At 41.6% G+C, this 20,717-nt stretch overlaps 2 protein-coding genes across 3 annotated transcripts in view; both read left to right on the forward strand.

Annotated features, from left to right (window-relative positions):
- The window catches only part of LOC139948076 (calcium channel flower homolog), a 100,613-nt gene extending 81,325 nt beyond the window's left edge, over nt 1-19,288 (forward strand). For both annotated transcript variants that reach the window (XM_071946101.1, XM_071946100.1), the window contains 2 exons: nt 747-854; nt 11,668-19,288. In XM_071946101.1, coding sequence (XP_071802202.1) covers nt 747-854; nt 11,668-11,767 — 208 coding nt within the window. In that variant the 3' untranslated portion in view covers nt 11,768-19,288. The remainder of the gene's footprint in view (nt 1-746; nt 855-11,667) is intronic.
- LOC139948363 (uncharacterized) lies at nt 2,441-7,168 on the forward strand (the record flags this gene model as incomplete). Its single annotated transcript, XM_071946504.1, has 2 exons — nt 2,441-2,625; nt 5,671-7,168. Coding segments are annotated over exons 1-2 (1,683 nt in total), but the record flags the coding sequence as incomplete, so codon positions are not given.
- Nucleotides 19,289-20,717: the final 1,429 nt, after the last annotated feature.

The following is a 20,717-nucleotide window of genomic DNA, read 5'->3' on the forward strand; positions in this document are numbered from 1 at the left end:
CGATAAGAGCCAGCTACCAGGTGCCAAAGACAAGAAGTCAAATGCACTTAAAAATCAACACTGTTGTTGAAGTAAAAGCGCAAGCTCTTCAGAATGCAGTATCTTGCAAACTACAAATAAATGCTACAGGACACTAGTAAAAGGTTGTCTGTATTTATGTGTTAATAAGTACATGTTAAAGGTAATGTCGCGAGCATTTACTTAAAAATCCAAGCAATTGCTTTTACTTACTAGTCTGACCATTTACTAGCTAGTAATTGCTTACTTTATTTGTAAAGATTTAGGTAACAGGCTAGTAAAAGCAATTGCTAGTTTTTATTTATAGGACCCAATGTCCTCATAATTCATGAGCTTCTGCTACACTGCACTCTACACCTTCGTTTTTTCAATTGTAGTGAATAAACTTTACAGTTCACGGTCTTGGTCGCCAGAAGGTGCTGTTTAAGTACACTTGCAATCACCAACAGAAGGTCAGAGGGTACAGAAGGAGGAGAGAAATAAAACTGTTTTTTCCACGAGGAAACCCAGACAAACTGCATGTGTCCAAATTCATTGTACAATGTATGTGTCGCCTGAACCTTATAATCAACCACGCTAGGTCCTGAAGCTTCTTTCAGTATAAAATGGTTGAACTTGCTCAATCCACCTTTCTGGATCTAGTGCAAACGCAATCTAGTTTTGGAACATCAACCAGCGAGAACTCTGAACAGTTTAACAATAAAAGCATGTTGTTATCTTGATTACAGATTACCTATATTTGCCATTGTTATGTGCCAAGGATTCAGTACTATCATTGGGGCACTTGTCATTATTGCTGTGGGCATCCTGTATGGCGTAGTCTTCATTGGCAAAAAGTAAGTAACAGTTTTACATGTAGCCTTTGGTCAAAGTGTAATACTTTGGCCATGTTATCAAGTTAATACACCGATCCATTAGGCTCCGCCCACGGCGCACGTGTGAGCAAGAGCACAACTCTGCCGCGCGTGCGCGCATGTCAGACTTTATACATGTAGTGTCGGACTTCGGTTGTGCAATGGGTTGTGATTGGTCAATTTGCAATGGGTTGGAGCTTAATGGATCGGTATATAGGGACAATGGGTCCACGGTTCACAAAGAAATACAATGGGGTCCTTGGTTGCTATCACAAAGAGTTGAACAAAGGAGGGTCCACGATTGCAGGTGTTTCAGACTTGTGTGTGTGTGTGGGTGTGCACATCATCTTTGTCCGAGCGATATCTCAAGAAGGACTTGGCGTATCAACTCCAAACTTGGTTTGTGGATTGGTCATTGGATCCCCAGAAGCCTATTGTTTTTGAACCCCTCAGAATATTAAGCCCCTTATGGCTAAAACAAAAGAAAGGTTGTCCGAGCAATAACTACAAAGGGACTTGGCGTATCAACTCCAAACTTGGTTTGTGGACTAGTCATGGGATCCCCCAGAAGCCTATCGTTTTTGGACCCCCTCAGATAAATGTTAAGCTCATTATGAATATAACAAAAGAAACTTTGTCAGAGCAATAACTCAAAAAGGACTTGGCTTATATAGACCGATTGTGGGTGTTGGATGTAAACAAACACGGCGTGCTGCATATAAGAAAAACACATGATTACTGTTCCAATTTTTTGGCAAAAAAAAAAGACTACATTCTTGAAATCACTGAAGAATATTCCGGAGTTTGTAACATGAGACCTTGCTGCCAATATTTTCAATAAAAATCTCATTAAGAAGCTGCAAATCCCTTTACTTTCACCCTCAAAATATTTGATTAGAAGGGGTAGCTGTCAGCTATGAGTAGGACAACTTCGCGATCTCCCTTATCACAGCCTAACTTCACGCCGTGCACAACGCAAAATCCACGGCGCGTGAGCTCGCTCAAACCTCAGTAATTTACGTAGTCTAACCATACTCTCAAAAGAAACCTCTTTTGTAGTAGAATACTGGGAACTTCAAAGAGCAAATGTGATTTAAATCATTGTCACACTATTCAACTTTATTAAAAGGGCTCCGTTTTTAGTTATAAGTGTTATTTATTGAAAATGCAGCCAATTATGGTCCATCGGTACAAGTCTTTTTTTTAATTTATTTGTCATGAAAAGATAAAAAGAGAAACCCTAGCAGTTAAAAACTGAACATATGACAAAAACAATGATAGGGAAAACAAATTTGATAAAACAGTAAAGATTTACAAACAAAAGATTTATATGGGATAACAGCACCAGTAATGTTGGAACGGTTCGACTGTAGTCACTGCACATTCCTCTTCAAATTTAAATATCAAGAGCCGTAACTACGAAAGCCGTTTAACCCGTATTAGTAGTCACTGTATAAACCTTGTGTCTAACTTCAAACAGGTAATACAAAGCTTGCTTTTAGATAGCCGCGTTTAAATGACCATTAGAGTTAAGCATGTGTTTATAACAAACAATAGCAATTTTTAACATGGTGCGGGGGTTGTTTAGTGAGTATTTTGAGCCATTTAGAAGCCAGATATGTACACAGAAAGGTATAAAGGTGGACAGGATGGATGGGCTCAAAATCTTCTTAATTGCACAAGAGGAGGATGACGAACAAGAAAATCGTCATGGTCGCCAACACCAGCGTCCACCAAGAGTTTTAGGGACAAGGTGAAACCCTTAGAAGAGTATGAAGAACATCACCTTGTTAATGGCTTTTCCTGATGGTTTAAACAAACAAACGGACGGACGGACGGACGGACGGACGGACGGACGGACGGACGGACGGACGGACGGACGGACGGACGGACGGACGGACGGACGGACGGACGGACGGACGGACGGACGGACGGACGGACGGACGGACGGACGGACGGACGGACGGACGGACGGACGGACGGACGGACGGACGGACGGACGGACGGACGGACGGACGGACGGACGGACGGACGGACGGACGGACGGACGGACGGACGGACGGACGGACGGACGGACGGACGGACGGACGGACGGACGGACGGACGGACGGACGGACGGACGGACGGACGGACGGACGGACGGACGGACGGACGGACGGACGGACGGACGGACGGACGGACGGACGGACGGACGGACGGACGGACGGACGGACGGACGGACGGACGGACGGACGGACGGACGGACGGACGGACGGACGGACGGACGGACGGACGGACGGACGGACGGACGGACGGACGGACGGACGGACGGACGGACGGACGGACGGACGGACGGACGGACGGACGGACGGACGGACGGACGGACGGACGGACGGACGGACGGACGGACGGACGGACGGACGGACGGACGGACGGACGGACGGACGGACGGACGGACGGACGGACGGACGGACGGACGGACGGACGGACGGACGGACGGACGGACGGACGGACGGACGGACGGACGGACGGACGGACGGACGGACGGACGGACGGACGGACGGACGGACGGACGGACGGACGGACGGACGGACGGACGGACGGACGGACGGACGGACGGACGGACGGACGGACGGACGGACGGACGGACGGACGGACAAACCAAACAAACCAAACAAACCAAACAAACCAAACAAACCAAACAAACCAAACAAACCAAACAAACCAAACAAACCAAACAAACCAAACAAACCAAACAAACCAAACAAACCAAACAAACCAAACAAACCAAACAAACCAAACAAACCAAACAAACCAAACAAACCAAACAAACCAAACAAACCAAACCAACCAAACCAACCAAACCAACCAAACAAACCAAACAAACCAAACAAACCAAACCAACCAAACCAACCAAACCAACCAAACCAACCAAACCAACCAAACCAACCAAACCAACCAACCAGACAAACCAGACAAACCAGACAAACCAGACAAACCAGACAAACCAGACAAACCAGACAAACCAGACAAACCAGACAAACCAGACAAACCAGACAAACCAGACAAACCAGACAAACCAGACAAACCAGACAAACCAGACAAACCAGACAAACCAGACAAACCAGACAAACCAGACAAACCAGACAAACCAGACAAACCAGACAAACCAGACAAACCAGACAAACCAGACAAACCAGACAAACCAGACAAACCAGACAACCAGACCAACCAGACCAACCAGACCAACCAGACCAACCAGACCAACCAGACCAACCAGACCAACCAGACCAACCAGACCAACCAGACCAACCAGACCAACCAGACCAACCAGACCAACCAGACCAACCAGACCAACCAGACCAACCAGACCAACCAGACCAACCAGACCAACCAGACCAACCAGACCAACCAGACCAACCAGACCAACCAGACCAAACAGACCAAACAGACCAAACAGACCAAACAGACCAAACAGACCAAACAGACCAAACAGACCAAACAGACCAAACAGACCAAACAGACCAAACAGACCAAACAGACCAAACAGACCAAACAGACCAAACAGACCAAACAGACCAAACAGACCAAACAGACCAAACAGACCAAACAGACCAAACAGACCAAACAGACCAAACAGACCAAACAGACCAAACAGACCAAACAGACCAAACAGACCAAACAGACCAAACAGACCAAACAGACCAAACAGACCAAACAGACCAAACAGACCAAACAGACCAAACAGACCAAACAGACCAAACAGACCAAACAGACCAAACAGACCAAACAGACCAAACAGACCAAACAGACCAAACAGACCAAACAGACCAAACAGACCAAACAGACCAAACAGACCAAACAGACCAAACAGACCAAACAGACCAAACAGACCAAACAGACCAAACAGACCAAACAGACCAAACAGACCAAACAGACCAAACAGACCAAACAGACCAAACAGACCAAACAGACCAAACAGACCAAACAGACCAAACAGACCAAACAGACCAAACAGACCAAACAGACCAAACAGACCAAACAGACCAAACAGACCAAACAGACCAAACAGACCAAACAGACCAAACAGACCAAACAGACCAAACAGACCAAACAGACCAAACAGACCAAACAGACCAAACAGACCAAACAGACCAAACAGACCAAACAGACCAAACAGACCAAACAGACCAAACAGACCAAACAGACCAAACAGACCAAACAGACCAAACAGACCAAACAGACCAAACAGACCAAACAGACCAAACAGACCAAACAGACCAAACAGACCAAACAGACCAAACAGACCAAACAGACCAAACAGACCAAACAGACCAAACAGACCAAACAGACCAAACAGACCAAACAGACCAAACAGACCAAACAGACCAAACAGACCAAACAGACCAAACAGACCAAACAGACCAAACAGACCAAACAGACCAAACAGACCAAACAGACCAAACAGACCAAACAGACCAAACAGACCAAACAGACCAAACAGACCAAACAGACCAAACAGACCAAACAGACCAAACAGACCAAACAGACCAAACAGACCAAACAGACCAAACAGACCAAACAGACCAAACAGACCAAACAGACCAAACAGACCAAACAGACCAAACAGACCAAACAGACCAAACAGACCAAACAGACCAAACAGACCAAACAGACCAAACAGACCAAACAGACCAAACAGACCAAACAGACCAAACAGACCAAACAGACCAAACAGACCAAACAGACCAAACAGACCAAACAGACCAAACAGACCAAACAGACCAAACAGACCAAACAGACCAAACAGACCAAACAGACCAAACAGACCAAACAGACCAAACAGACCAAACAGACCAAACAGACCAAACAGACCAAACAGACCAAACAGACCAAACAGACCAAACAGACCAAACAGACCAAACAGACCAAACAGACCAAACAGACCAAACAGACCAAACAGACCAAACAGACCAAACAGACCAAACAGACCAAACAGACCAAACAGACCAAACAGACCAAACAGACCAAACAGACCAAACAGACCAAACAGACCAAACAGACCAAACAGACCAAACAGACCAAACAGACCAAACAGACCAAACAGACCAAACAGACCAAACAGACCAAACAGACCAAACAGACCAAACAGACCAAACAGACCAAACAGACCAAACAGACCAAACAGACCAAACAGACCAAACAGACCAAACAGACCAAACAGACCAAACAGACCAAACAGACCAAACAGACCAAACAGACCAAACAGACCAAACAGACCAAACAGACCAAACAGACCAAACAGACCAAACAGACCAAACAGACCAAACAGACCAAACAGACCAAACAGACCAAACAGACCAAACAGACCAAACAGACCAAACAGACCAAACAGACCAAACAGACCAAACAGACCAAACAGACCAAACAGACCAAACAGACCAAACAGACCAAACAGACCAAACAGACCAAACAGACCAAACAGACCAAACAGACCAAACAGACCAAACAGACCAAACAGACCAAACAGACCAAACAGACCAAACAGACCAAACAGACCAAACAGACCAAACAGACCAAACAGACCAAACAGACCAAACAGACCAAACAGACCAAACAGACCAAACAGACCAAACAGACCAAACAGACCAAACAGACCAAACAGACCAAACAGACCAAACAGACCAAACAGACCAAACAGACCAAACAGACCAAACAGACCAAACAGACCAAACAGACCAAACAGACCAAACAGACCAAACAGACCAAACAGACCAAACAGACCAAACAGACCAAACAGACCAAACAGACCAAACAGACCAAACAGACCAAACAGACCAAACAGACCAAACAGACCAAACAGACCAAACAGACCAAACAGACCAAACAGACCAAACAGACCAAACAGACCAAACAGACCAAACAGACCAAACAGACCAAACAGACCAAACAGACCAAACAGACCAAACAGACCAAACAGACCAAACAGACCAAACAGACCAAACAGACCAAACAGACCAAACAGACCAAACAGACCAAACAGACCAAACAGACCAAACAGACCAAACAGACCAAACAGACCAAACAGACCAAACAGACCAAACAGACCAAACAGACCAAACAGACCAAACAGACCAAACAGACCAAACAGACCAAACAGACCAAACAGACCAAACAGACCAAACAGACCAAACAGACCAAACAGACCAAACAGACCAAACAGACCAAACAGACCAAACAGACCAAACAGACCAAACAGACCAAACAGACCAAACAGACCAAACAGACCAAACAGACCAAACAGACCAAACAGACAAAACAGACAAAACAGACAAAACAGACAAAACAGACAAAACAAACAAAACAAACAAAACAAACCAAACAAAACAAACAAAACAAACAAAACAAACAAAACAAACAAAACAAACAAAACAAACAAAACAAACAAAACAAACAAAACAAACAAAACAAACAAAACAAACAAAACAAACAAAACAAACAAAACAAACAAAACAAACAAAACAAACAAAACAAACAAAACAAACAAAACAAACAAAACAAACAAAACAAACAAAACAAACAAAACAAACAAAACAACCAACCAACCAACTTTGTAGTTTAATCAGGAATTGAATTGACGATCTTGGCCAGCTGGGTATTTTTTATTTATTTATTTTTATATCGATTTTTTTTCTTTTTTTCTTTTTGGTAACAAATGATTTTTGATTTGCAGTTATTTCCTTGACCCACCAATCCATAATTTTGAACAAAATTTTTTCTTTTTTTTCCTTTTCGCACTGACTATTTGTAGCCCTTTGCAGCTCGTTTTTTACGCTCAGGAAACGAGATGGACATTTCTGAAGTGATAGCTTTTCGAGACGTCACCTTTTTCTGGTTGGCTTTGGTGTCACATCGTTTGTCACCAATAATGGAAATAAAGTCCCTCATGGTCTCATCGAGAGCCATTCTTTCGTCAGCAGTGAAATTGTCACTGCGTTGCTTTTAATCAGCCATAATAATAATAATAATAAGACTTGTAATGCGCACATATCCACCCTGCTGGGTGTTCAAGGCGCAGTAAAACCAAAAACAAAACAAAAACAAAACACAACACAAAGAAAAAACAAAATTAGTCATTGAAAACCTGTGACATAAGATAAGTTTTGAGAAGAGACTTGAATTTTGCGGTACAAACTCAAGATCGAAGATTAAGTGGTAGAGAGTTCCAGATGCGTGGCGCGGCTGAAGAAAAAGACCTGTCACCCCATGAGTGTCTAAACTTGGGTTCAATGAGGAGAAGCATGGAACTTGATCGAAGATTCCTTGATGGAGTGTAGGCTTGAAGCAGTTCAGAAATATAGTGGGGAGCCTTGCCATTTAGAGCTTTGTGGACAATGAGCATCAGCTTGAAGATGATTCGTTGAGAGATAGGGAGCCAGTGTAGTTGTTTCAGAATGGGGGTGATAGAACAGGATTTTCTAGACAGTGTCACAATGCGGGCAGCAGTATTTTGGAGCCGTTGAAGTCGAGAAATCTGGTTGTTAGGAAGACTGTAGAAAAGAGCATTGAAGTTGTCAAGACGAGAAGTAACAAATGCGTGAATGACCTTTTCAGTGGCACTTTTGTCCAAGTACTTGCGAATCTTACCTATATTCCTGATGTGATATGATGATAAACGAACAATATTGTTGATGTGTGGCTGAAGTGTCATCGATGAATCAAAAATAACCCCCAAGTTCCGAGCTTTCAGCGAGGGAGCTATCCGAGCATCACCGATGGAGATGTATGGCACTGAAACCTTAGTTAACTGTTGACGTGACCCAAATAAAAGGAACTCTGTCTTATCATCATTTAACTTCAGGAAGTTTTGTTGTGTCCAACAGCGAATCTCTTGGATGCATTTCTCAAGTCTTGCAATAGATGCATTGGCGTTTTCTTGAGAAGATTTAAACGTGATGTATAGCTGAGTGTCGTCTGCGTACACATGGTAATTCAGATTAAATTTGAGGATGATGTCACAAATCGGTAAAGTGTACAGCGTAAACCACTGCGGGCTGAGTACCGACCCCTGTGGCACAGAGTAGTTCAAAACAACAGGGTCGGATATCGCAGTGCCAATACATACATGCTGAGTTCTATTGTGGAGATACGATTTGCACCATGCTAGGGCTGTGTCCTCTATGCCAAGGTGGTTCTGGAGCCGAGAGAGAAGGATGTTTTGATCAACAGTGTCAAAAGCAGCACTCAAGTCTAGCAGGACTAGTGCTGTAAGGTTACCATTGTCCATAGAAGAGAGAATATCGTTGCTCACACGGACTAGTGCAGCCTCGGTCCCATGGAAAGGCTTGTATGCTGACTGGAACACGTCGGACAGGTTGAAAGTATGAATGTGATCAGAAATACGTGATGACACTACTCGTTCGATGACTTTTCCAAGATATTTTAAGTTTGCAACCGGTCTGTAGTTTTTGAATATCTCCTTGTCCAGGTTTGGTTTCTTGATGAGCGGCCTGATGTAGGAAACTTTGAGGCTATCGGGGAAACAACCGGAACTCAGAGATTCGTTGACAAGATTAGTGATGTAGGGTACAAATATATCAATGTTTTGCTTTATCATGGATGTTGATACTGGATCCAGCTCACAGGATTTTGAAGGAGATTTCATAATAACCCTTTGAATCTCAGCAACAGTGGCAGGCTCAAACACAGATAGTCTACACTCTGGTTGAAGATGTGGCAATGTCTGCGGCACGTTGTAAGGGACTGATGAAAATGATGAGCGGATGTCTGAAATCTTGGTAACAAAGAATTTCTGGAACTCATTTGCTAAGTCCTGGTCATTGTAGGTGGATGGAAGGACAGGGGTTTTGGGTTTGAGCAACAACTTACCAATTATCTTGAAGAGCTTCTCTTGATCTCCTGAGGATTCTTGTACTTGAGATGAATAATGGATGATCTTTGCCCGGTTGATCAAATTCCTAACTACTTTACATTGGTTGCGATATTCTTGTCGTTGTATTGCCATGGGTGTAGAGTATCGAAGTAACGACCTGAAGATTTCTCTAAACTGATGCCTATCATATGTTCATGTTGTTGCACAATCCTATATCTACATTACAATGTATTTAACAATAGGGACCTCGGTCAATAAGTTTAGACTGTCCTATCCTCGTGTAACTAGCTAGTTACACAAGGATAACTAGGCAACTATTTAAGATATTTCGTAAGACTTGTTTAATTCAGGTGTTTAGGAAGACGCGTGTAACTTGGATTTATCCACGTCTATGTACTACACTAGTATAAAGATAAATGCCTTTGTAGTTACAGCCCCAAGTGTCTATCTTGTGCATATAGTAGTCCAAACCTATTCGCTGCAAACTATAGTGAATATAGACAGTGTAACCATATGGTGCAATGGTATAATGATGATTTATTCGATGATTTATAAGCGTTTGTAGAGCGAAATGACCAGTGTTGTATTAAAGTCCTTTCAGCTGAGTACCAGATACTTGTGTATAGACGATGTGAACTCTGACGTCACACGAAAACAATAACATGATTCGCGCGCATACTGCTGGGCAAAACCTTTGTGTTTTGGCAGCCAGATAGAAAGTTTATGCAATCTTACCATGAATACGTGTCTTTTTGCCCAGCGAAACATGACGTATACAGTGTTTTTTCAACAGAGGGCGGTTTGGTAAACATAGGTCGGTTTGGTAAACATAGGTCACATCGTCTATAGTACTGGAGTCCAAGTACAGTGTAGTCTGATGTGATACATGTAATTAGTCTTTATCATAATGAGTACGAGTAACCACTGGAAATGACAGTGGCTCTTCACTTTGCAAATGATGAACCTTACTGATGAAAACCTCAGATAGTGGAACATTAGTTTTTTAATTAGGTTTATTTAGAATTTCCTGAATGTCAGAAAGTCAGAAATGCCCTCCATGTGATCCATAAAAATCAGAACATTGATGTTTTGGGAACACTTGATCATGATGAATATCCAATCCAGGTTTTTTGCAAGTTAGAGCAATTAAGAAGTGGCTTAGGAAATGGTGTTCTTCATTACATTCCAATTGAGAAAATACTTTAGGAAAGAACACAAATGTAGTTTAATTGTCAATGAAAGATTTAGTCCACCGAACCTTATTTTTATATCCTTTATTTACCCAGGGTAAGCCTAAATCAACATAAACAAAAAACAAGAGTAAAAATAATTACTAGAGTAAACTGTCACAATAAAAAGGAAGGTTTTAAAAAACAATAGAGACCGGTCGTTACATACACATTTACATGTAGGAATTTAAATAAAAATGTGAATTGGATGAATGTACAATAATTGTAAAGACAGGACAACTGTCAAGAAGTACAAATTAAAGTATAAATTAAGCAATTAGGAATTGAAAAAGCTCAGTTTTAAAAACAGACAAAACATGTAACTCAATGATTCTCAGACTAACTGCAAATCATTCCACATTTTGGCCCCAGAAAAAGCAAAGCTTGAGCACAAGCTTTCTTTCTTGGCCATAGGAACTCTCAGAGTAAAGTTGTTATTTTGTCTAGTGGAACAGGTGTTTGTGAAATGAAGGAATAGTTTTGCCATGTACTCTGGGCATAGATGATGTACGGTATATGCATTTATACACTACAATAATTGTGTTCAAACAAATTCTCTTGTCTAACAATGAGGTATGCCTGACTTCTATTTCCAGAGAATATGCAAAATTACAATTGTTACACTAACACATTAATTGAAGAACTGTATGTGTCCTACTTGTGTTTTAATTTCTCTATTTTATCATGTTTTTAGGGGGGATGGTGTGCGAGCAGCTCAAGCACATCGGCGATTTGACAATGTGGAGCTTGAAGAAGAAGCAGAAGAACATAGGTTCAGTAAAACCAAACCATAAAACTAAACGAAATTACATAATATGTGTGGATCAGAAAGTAGGAGAAAATAATTATAATCACAAATTTAAGTTACATAATTTGTCATTTTGTGGTTCTAAACACATGGAGTTTGTCACTCACAAAAGAAACTGTATAGTCCTTGAGGGGCCATTCAGAATAGTCTATATTAACAAAAATAATGTTTTCTCTTAAATTGTTTTGACTCACCATCCATTCCCAAGTTTTGCACTGTGTAAGACTAAACCCTGTGTCCCACACCATGGGCATTAATCCTGGGGGCAAATGATAACACAGCTTTTTGAATGGTGGGGGACACTATATCAAATGTCTCCCCCTCAAAATTGCCCAAGATTGCATCACGGAGCATCTAAAATGCAAAATTTTCACGGGCCCTTAATCGGGCCCGCACCCCACTATAAAGGCTTCTCACATGCATGCTTCATCGTTGACAGATTTGCACCTCCCTTTAAAAGATTGGAAGGGACTAGTCCTCCTACACCCCATTTTCAAAGGGTGGGGGACACAATATCAAATGTTCCCCGAGTCTTTTGTCTAGAATGCAAAATTTTCCCAGTAAAGGCTTCACACTCTCATGCTCACTCTTTGACAGATTTGCCCCCTAACACTTGTGTCATAGATTCGCACCTGAAGATGCTGTTAACTCAAAAGGTTCTACTGATAGAGTGATAAGAACTAGAGGGCGCACTGGCCTATATACGCGACCCGGCATGCGCCAAGCAGCCAAGTTGACAAAACAGCATCACACAGTGTGTGTTTGTGCGGCCATATTGTAAGTTGACAAAACAGCATCGCGTAGCGTTCAATAAACACAAACTCAAACGTGTACTTCATATTCAACGCGCGTACAGAATGGCGGATGTCTGCGGTGCGCGTTTCTCCTTGCGGTCCCGTCGCATTTTGTGCAAGAAGTATCATAAGTGCGCCCTCTAGTTCTTTATATATAACTCTATGACTGCTACTCATATTTGAAAGGCTCACGTTCTGTTACATTCTTTTTGCCTCTTATTGGCCTAAGATTGCACCACAGAGCATCTAGAATGCAGAATTTTCCCGGGCCCTTAAACAGGCCCGGACCCCAGGCAGTAAAGGCTTCGCGTTCCGCTTAATAGCAGGCTCCATCTTGAAAAGATTACGACACCCAATGAGGTAACTAGTGTACGTCTATTCCCCCGAGGGACTTTGAGTGACTAGAAGATTTTCCGAGGCCGAAGGAAATAGGCCCCTCTTCTAGTCACTCAAAGTCCCTCGGGGGGAATAGACGTACACTAGTTACCGAATTATGCCAGTTATATCAATTATAACACACCTCTTGCTTGTTCTGTATTCTGGTGGGATGAACTAATATAGTCTAGTGATTTGCGGGAACAAGTACTCGAGCGGGCACTAGTCTTTGAAAATAGTGCCCGGTTACAGCGCCCTCTCTTGACTTGAACCGTGAACAGCAACTACAAAACTTCCTTTATTTTTCCAGATTTCTGTTCTTATTTGGCATTTGAGACCGAGCTGTGTTATAAAACACATATTGACTGGCATAATTTGATAACTAGTGCACGTCTATTCCCCCTCGGGCCTGTGAGTGACTAGTATACAAATATTGACTGCTTCGAGTGCTATGGTTAAAACTATGACTCCCGAGGTGATCCCCGGAGCGTTCTATTTTCCCGAGGCGAAGCCGAGGGAAAATAGAACGCTCCGGGGATCACCGAGGGAGTCATAGTTTTTAACCATTGCACGAGTAAAAGCAGTCAACATTTGTTTTATAACACCCCAAACATTTCTAAATACTGTACTATTATTATTAAGTTACAGACCTGAATGCTACAATCCACGGACGACGCGAATACAGATTGCAAACACTTTTGCTGAATGTGTTGAATGTCGTGTCGTGCAATCCGAAATGGTTACAGACTATTAATTTATCATCCTCGTACACGCAACGGACGTCTGGGTACTGCACGCCGTGTGCTAGTCTGTCGGACTAGCGCACGGCGCCATGTGCTAGTCTTCGGACTAGCGCATGGCAAACCGACGGCCGTCGTGTAGCAAAACTAAGACATGTCATGTGACGCGCTCTAAACCAATGAGCAGGCAGAATCTTTGCAAGGGGTGTTATAAAAGAGGTTACCTCATTGCCAGTCAATATGTGTATAATAGTTCATCCCACATGACCGTGTTTCAGCCAACCAGAATACAGAACAAGCAAGAGGTGTGTTATAATTGATATTAGCTCCCCGGCAAACTAGTCCCCAAGGCGGAGCCGAGGGAACTCGTTTGCCAACTTCCGATACCGAGGGGAGCTCAAATCGACTAGTCACCCGAAATAAACCATGCTATATTTGTTTTAGTATACTTCATATACATTCAGTTACCGGAACATGATTCTGAGCAAGAGAAAATGATGACTGTGAATTAAAATCACATGATAAATGTGTTGATATCGCTAGAGAGAGCGATGTTCGTGCATGTGTACAAAACACTACCACGATTGTAAAGCGCATGACAAGTAGACTATCACCTGGGCTGACCGGTCCCACATGGTAAAGGTGCATGACAAGTAGAATAGCGCCTGGATGCTTGAATACTCACGTGTGCCCTTGGTAAATTATACAAATAGCTCCTGGCACGTGATGATGAATGGACCAGTAAGAACTCGACTCTCTGTCATGAATATGTATTAGGTATAGAAATATACAAATATTTAGGGACTAAAAGGGTAGTGATGAGTTCTTAAATGGTTGTTAAAACCGGCAGGGTTGTTGCCGTGTGATAAAGGCGCGAGCCTTCGTGGCTCGGGCCTTTATCACACTGCAATGACCCTGCCAGGTTTTAAAGGGCAGTTTAAGAACGAGTCACTTCTCTTTTATTCCCTTTCATAAATGCCTTTTTGGTTAAAGCCATTGGACCCTTTCGGTAAGCCATTGAACCCTTTCGGTAAACAGTATTGTCCAAGGCCCACACTTCGTGTATCACAACTTCTATATCAAATAACAGACCTGTGAAAATTGCGGCTCAGTCGGTCATCGGAGTCGGGAGAAAATAACGGGAAAACCCACCCTTGTATCCGCACGTTTCACCGTGTCATGACATGTGTTTAAAATAAATCCGTAATTCTCGCTATCGAGAATTGATATTGTTTTACTGTTTTCTCAAAAAGTAAAGCATTTCATGGAATAATATTTCAAGAGAAGTCTTTCACCACTACCTTCTGTAAGTTATTTGTAAATCTGTGAACTTTTTTTCTTTTCCTGTACCGAAAGGGTCCAATGGCTTTAAAAGGCGTAATAAAGTAAGAAACTCTGTAAAACTTATCCGTTTCCGTTGCATTAAGCTCTGTACGTACGTGTGTTTTTTTTGTATGCACGTTTTCGGATATGCATTCGAGACGAGTTTTTCGGATATTTTTCGTTTTTCTTTCACACCCAGCGCGGCCAACTCACCAACAGCACCCGCATCGCCCGTAATGAGAAATGTAGTGCATCAACACTAGCGTTTAGTATCCGAAAACGACCGGTTATAAACAGCTCCAGCTGGTTATAGTCAATCGATTAAACATCCCCACGTGACGCGCTCTCCACCAATAGGAATAGCGAAACTGTCCGAGGTAGTTATGAATAAAGATTCTTTAATATCTCAGACAGTTTTGCTATTCCTATTTGTGGAGAGCGCGTCACGTGGGGGTGTTTAAACCTTTGATAATGACCAGTGTTTATAACTGGTTGTGAGCGGATACTCTGCGCTAGTCTTTGTGCAAGACGTTTCTTGTTACGGGCGATGCGGGCGCTGTCGGTGAGTTGGCCGCGCTGTGTTTGAAAGGAAAACGAGAACGTGTAGCACCAAGACTATAAGTGCATGCGCACGAACGGAACCGGAAACTATGTGAAATAGGCGTCTCAGTCATAACAATGCAACACACGGACGTCGTACATCATATGTACATACAGAGCTAAAGCAATTACGCCTTTTAAACAAAAAGGCATTTATGAATGGGAATAAAAGAGTAGTGACTCGTTCTTTAACGGCCGTTTAAAATCTTGCAGGGTCGTTGCCGTGTGATAAAGGCCCTCGCCTTCGGCTTGGGCCTTTATCACACGGCAACGACCCTGCCTGTTTTAAACGACTGTGAAAGAACGAGTCGCTACCCTTTTATTCCCTTATTTATGAGTGCAATGGTGCGAAAATTTGGAAAGGTGAAAGATGGAATGTTCTATTCAACGAGTCGGAGCCGAGCTGAGTGGAACATTCCTTTTTTCAACGAATGAAAATGTTCTCACTATTGCAGGAATGAAAAACTTTCATTATTATTTTTTTTTATAACATCAAAGTAGATCTTTGACATTTTGATTGGAAGATACAACTTTCAAAACAAACAAAGCGTAGGCCTACAATTGTTAGTTGTGAAATTACCTGTTGGATTTAACAGTGATGTGCGTCTTGTATAGCCATTTTTAGACCAAGCACGCTGTAATGTTGTATATGCCTTGTAGTACCAAAGAAATGCGCCCACTACAGTGATGTTTTTTGCACTGTGCAATAGTATACAAATAATGAATGTTTATGAGTGCAAAGGTGCGAATATGTTCATGAGTCAAGGATCTGCTTGGATGGATTGAAAATGCACGTTGTTAGCGTGAAATAGTACGTTTATTTGCTATCACGAAAATCCTCCAATCAAATGGCAAGGATCTGCTTGGGTGGTATATAATTAAGTATGTTTTATTAGATTTTGGGAAATTTTGTTGTAGACATTTTTTTTTTCTAATAATATTTAGCTATACATACGATTTGCGTTTAAGCTGCCTGGGTATACACAGCAACAAGTCCTTTAGCTATTTTAATATGAAGGAAGCATGTTGGTAAACTTGATGGTCCTGATTAAAAATGTGAACATTTCAAGAGCAGATACAAACCTATTAATCAGTGTTTAGTAGTTTAAACGAACTTAACTCCTGTTGTGAATAACTTCACATTATCTTACAAGAAAAATGTGTGTGTTAATTTCATACTTTTAAAACTGCCGTGTTCCTCAATAATTATGAATAATATGTTTTTATTTTACATAAAAAACAAACAAACACTGATGTATGTTATTGATGTACAACGTTGTCTTGTGTGGTGTACTTTGTGGGGAGGATCTTTGATGCTTTAGTAATTGTGTTGACTTTAAAAATAGTTGTTAATATTATTAACATTATAATTATGTTCTTACTTCATATCATTTTGAAAGAATAGTTATGAAGGCATAATAACATTCTCTTATTATCTATTACTTTTGAAAATAAATATGTATTGGAATTCCAGGTATATTATTACAAATACAGTTTTAATAAATGGTTAGTATAAGTTCTGAAAAATCGTTTTATCTTCCGAATCTAAAATAAGTAGTGCCAATGCAAATTGTAGATTATACCCAGCTGACGATATGCAAATCCGTACTTATTGTTTTAAAGACACTGGACACTATTGGTAATTGTCAAAGACCAGTCTTCTCACCTGGTGTATCTCAACATATGCATAAAATAACAAATCTGTGAAAATTTGAGCTCAATTGGTCGTCTAAATTGCGAGATAATAATGAAAGAAAAAACACCATTGTCACACGAAGTTGTGTGCATTTAGACGCTTGATTTCGTGACCTCACATTCTAATTCTGAGGTCTCGAAATCAAATTCGTGGAAAATTACTTCTTTCTCGAAAACTACGTCATTTCAGAGGGAGCCAATTCTCACACCATTTTATACTGTCAACCTCTCCCCATTACTCGCCACCAAGTAAGGTTTTATGCTAATAATTATTTTGAATAATTACCAATAGTGTCCACTGACTTTTTAAAGTAAGTGGACACACTTTAAAGTGTTGATCATGCAATCTTTATTTCACTATTTCCTTAGTGTCTTTATTTGCACCCCCTCTCTGGATCTGCCCTTGCTTCAAACACCCTTGCACGTTCTTACAGAATAATTCTCAAATCCACCTGAGCGGTTTAAGAATTTTTAGTCTCCGATCACGCTGAGATTCAACCAGTAGCTTCAGAAGCCCCACATTTCTTAGTACAGAAATAATCTCAGAGCAATCTGAGCGATTTGAAATGTGTTCGTCTCGAATCACGGTGAGATGTATGAACAAGCACCTTCCCTTTCAGAACACTTTCATTATTACAGAATTCACTTTGGAGCAATCTACTAAGAAACTAAGCGGGTTTTATAGATTTGGATATTTACGTAAAATTGACAAACTACTTAAAATATGGTCTACCCTATAACACTGAGTAACAAAGTAATGTCTCAAATGAAGCAAATAATATTTTAGATCATTGGGCCGAATTTATAACGAGTAGCAATATTTGGTTTGCGGTAACACCATGTGTGTATCTACTTGCCAGGTAGAGTTTGTCCTTGCTCTCGAGAACTACACCCAAGGGGTTTCTCACACAATGGGAAACCCTAAGGGGAGCCCTGAGCCCGCCAACCACTCAACCAATCAGAGCATTGATTGACTTACACTGGATCCTCTGAACCCCTATAAATAAGCCCACTTATCTCTTCAGTCTCCTGACGATGACTAGAGCAAGCTAGTCGAAACGTTGAGACCAATTCAAGAACTGACTCCGCGGTAGTACAGTAAATTACGATCCTATAAAGCTAAAGTAGTAGTCCTAGCCTTTTATATGTTGTTAATTAGTATTACATTTTCAATAACATATTTAATTATTATGGTCATCAGTTACGTTAAACTAAAATAATGGACGAAACAAAATCTCCCCGACGTAAAACGGAAGTTCAAATATGCGCGAGACTTGCACAGCCAATTTTCTATACCTTCCGCTCAGGTAATAGTTAATAGGCAGGACAGTTTTTTTCAGAACTGAGAAGTCTCCCGAACATCCGAATTATCTACTCCGCGGTAGTAGAATTAAGCAAGACAGTTCTCTAAGAGCAAACTCTACCTGGCAAGTAGACACACACATGGTGTTACCGCAAACCAAATATATATTGATACCTCACCATGCAATGCCTCGAATCCTATATAAGTAGCAATTGCTTTTTTCTAGGCTTTTGCTTACATCTTCATACATAAAAATAAGCAGTTGATAGCAAGCAAAAGCTACAGTTTTAAGCAAAAGCTTGTTTCTTGCAAGCAAATGCCACCGTATTGGCACTTGCCTAAATACGTATACATAACAACAACCTTTTGCTTGTGTTACTCAGCAATTGCTTGCAGTGTTGCAAGATCCTTACAGGGTAGCTTGACCTCTTGCTTGTTCGTGATTTTACAATTTACAAAGATTTCAGAGAAGATTTCATCGGCCTAAATATAAACCAAGAATAAGTTGAGAAGAAATATCCAATCCTACCTAGGGTAAATTGTTTTGTTTCCACAAACAAAAATGTTCGATTTTTTTTCTTATCAGTGCCTGTTGCCACATTCATACTATGCAGCCATAAAGTGTTCTTAATTTCGTTTATATAGTCCTGCATTCCTGCGACGGAAACAACTTTGCAAAAACATAATGATAAAATAATCATCACAAGTTTGAGACTTATTTTTCTCATTTGTAGTGATAAAACTTAAAAATAAATAAACTAAATACTTTGACAACTCTTTTGGCTAAATTCTTTGCATTTTTGGGTCAACTACCCCCCCCCCCCCCAGCCTCGCTACCATGGGCAGCGTGCCGTATCGATACCTCTCGTCACTAACTATGATTGAGCAAGGCATGCTGGGAAAAAATGGCGCGGTGAGATCGATCACCTCTGGGAACGTGGTTGCCCCCCCCTTAAAGCCGGTTCATACTCGCTGCGTATTCACTGAGTACGCAGCGCGCGGACCCGTTTTTTTAAAGTTCACAGTGCGTAAAAGGAAGCGCAGTGCGTAATCGTTTTTTCACAAATGCGTATGAAATTTTCAAAATTAAAAATTAGGTCGTACACACTAATCGGATTGTGTAGTCGGACGTATTGAAATATTTTAACATTTTGTCAGATGCGTAGACGCAATTTCAGTGAATAATGGCAAGAACCTGATACGAAAAGATAAAAACTGTTCTTCTTTTTGCAAATCTGTGTAACACAAGCTTGAAAGAATATCGAGATGTAAAGAGGACAGTGACTTCATGGAAGGAAATTTGGGAAATTTGCGATAAAGATTTGGACGGAAGGCATTTTATTTAATGAAAAATCCTTGCACCGGACCAATGTATGAACAGAAGTTGACGCGTTCATTTCCGCGCGCGAACGCAAACTTAATGCGTATTTAATTATTTATTTTGAAGAAGTATGAACGCTAAATCCAATTTCGAATTGTCGGGTGTCAGCACGCAGTCGCAGCGAGTATGAACCGGCCTTAAGTTATCACACAAGCACGAGTGGAATACGGAAAAATATAGCGCTTCTGCGTCCCATATCAAATGATGCCGAATGTTATAACGAATTTATCTTCCAGTCTCACGTGCAGCGCGCAAAGTTAAAAATTTCAGAACGTTATTTGGCGACGAACAGCATGCACGCACACAAAGTTTAGAAGGTAATTATTTTTGCACTGTCTGTATACGGAGCGTGACGCATTGACATTCACAATACGCACTGTGCCATAAAAACAGAGGAAGTAAGATATAAAACAGTCTTGGCCCAAGACTATGGTGCTTGATTCTGGAACGTGTACTACGTAGTGGTACTACGCGCAGTTGTAAATCGCCAAAGCGCGCCCGCTACGGTATGATTTAGTTAACTTGCGAGCTTGAAATCTAGACTACACTGGCAAGCTACTAGCCTGAACGTCTGACGTCATTTTTCGAGGCTCGTGAATAACGCCAGAGACCGGCCAAAAACCGGCGTGTGGTTTGACCTTTGACCTCTCATAGAGATACGCACAAATTCTACACCAACATTAAAGCAAGTACCGTATCCACCATGCATGTACTGTATATATACC

This window comes from Asterias amurensis, chromosome 15 (genome assembly GCF_032118995.1).
Source record: "Asterias amurensis chromosome 15, ASM3211899v1".
NCBI lineage: Eukaryota > Metazoa > Echinodermata > Asteroidea > Forcipulatida > Asteriidae > Asterias > Asterias amurensis.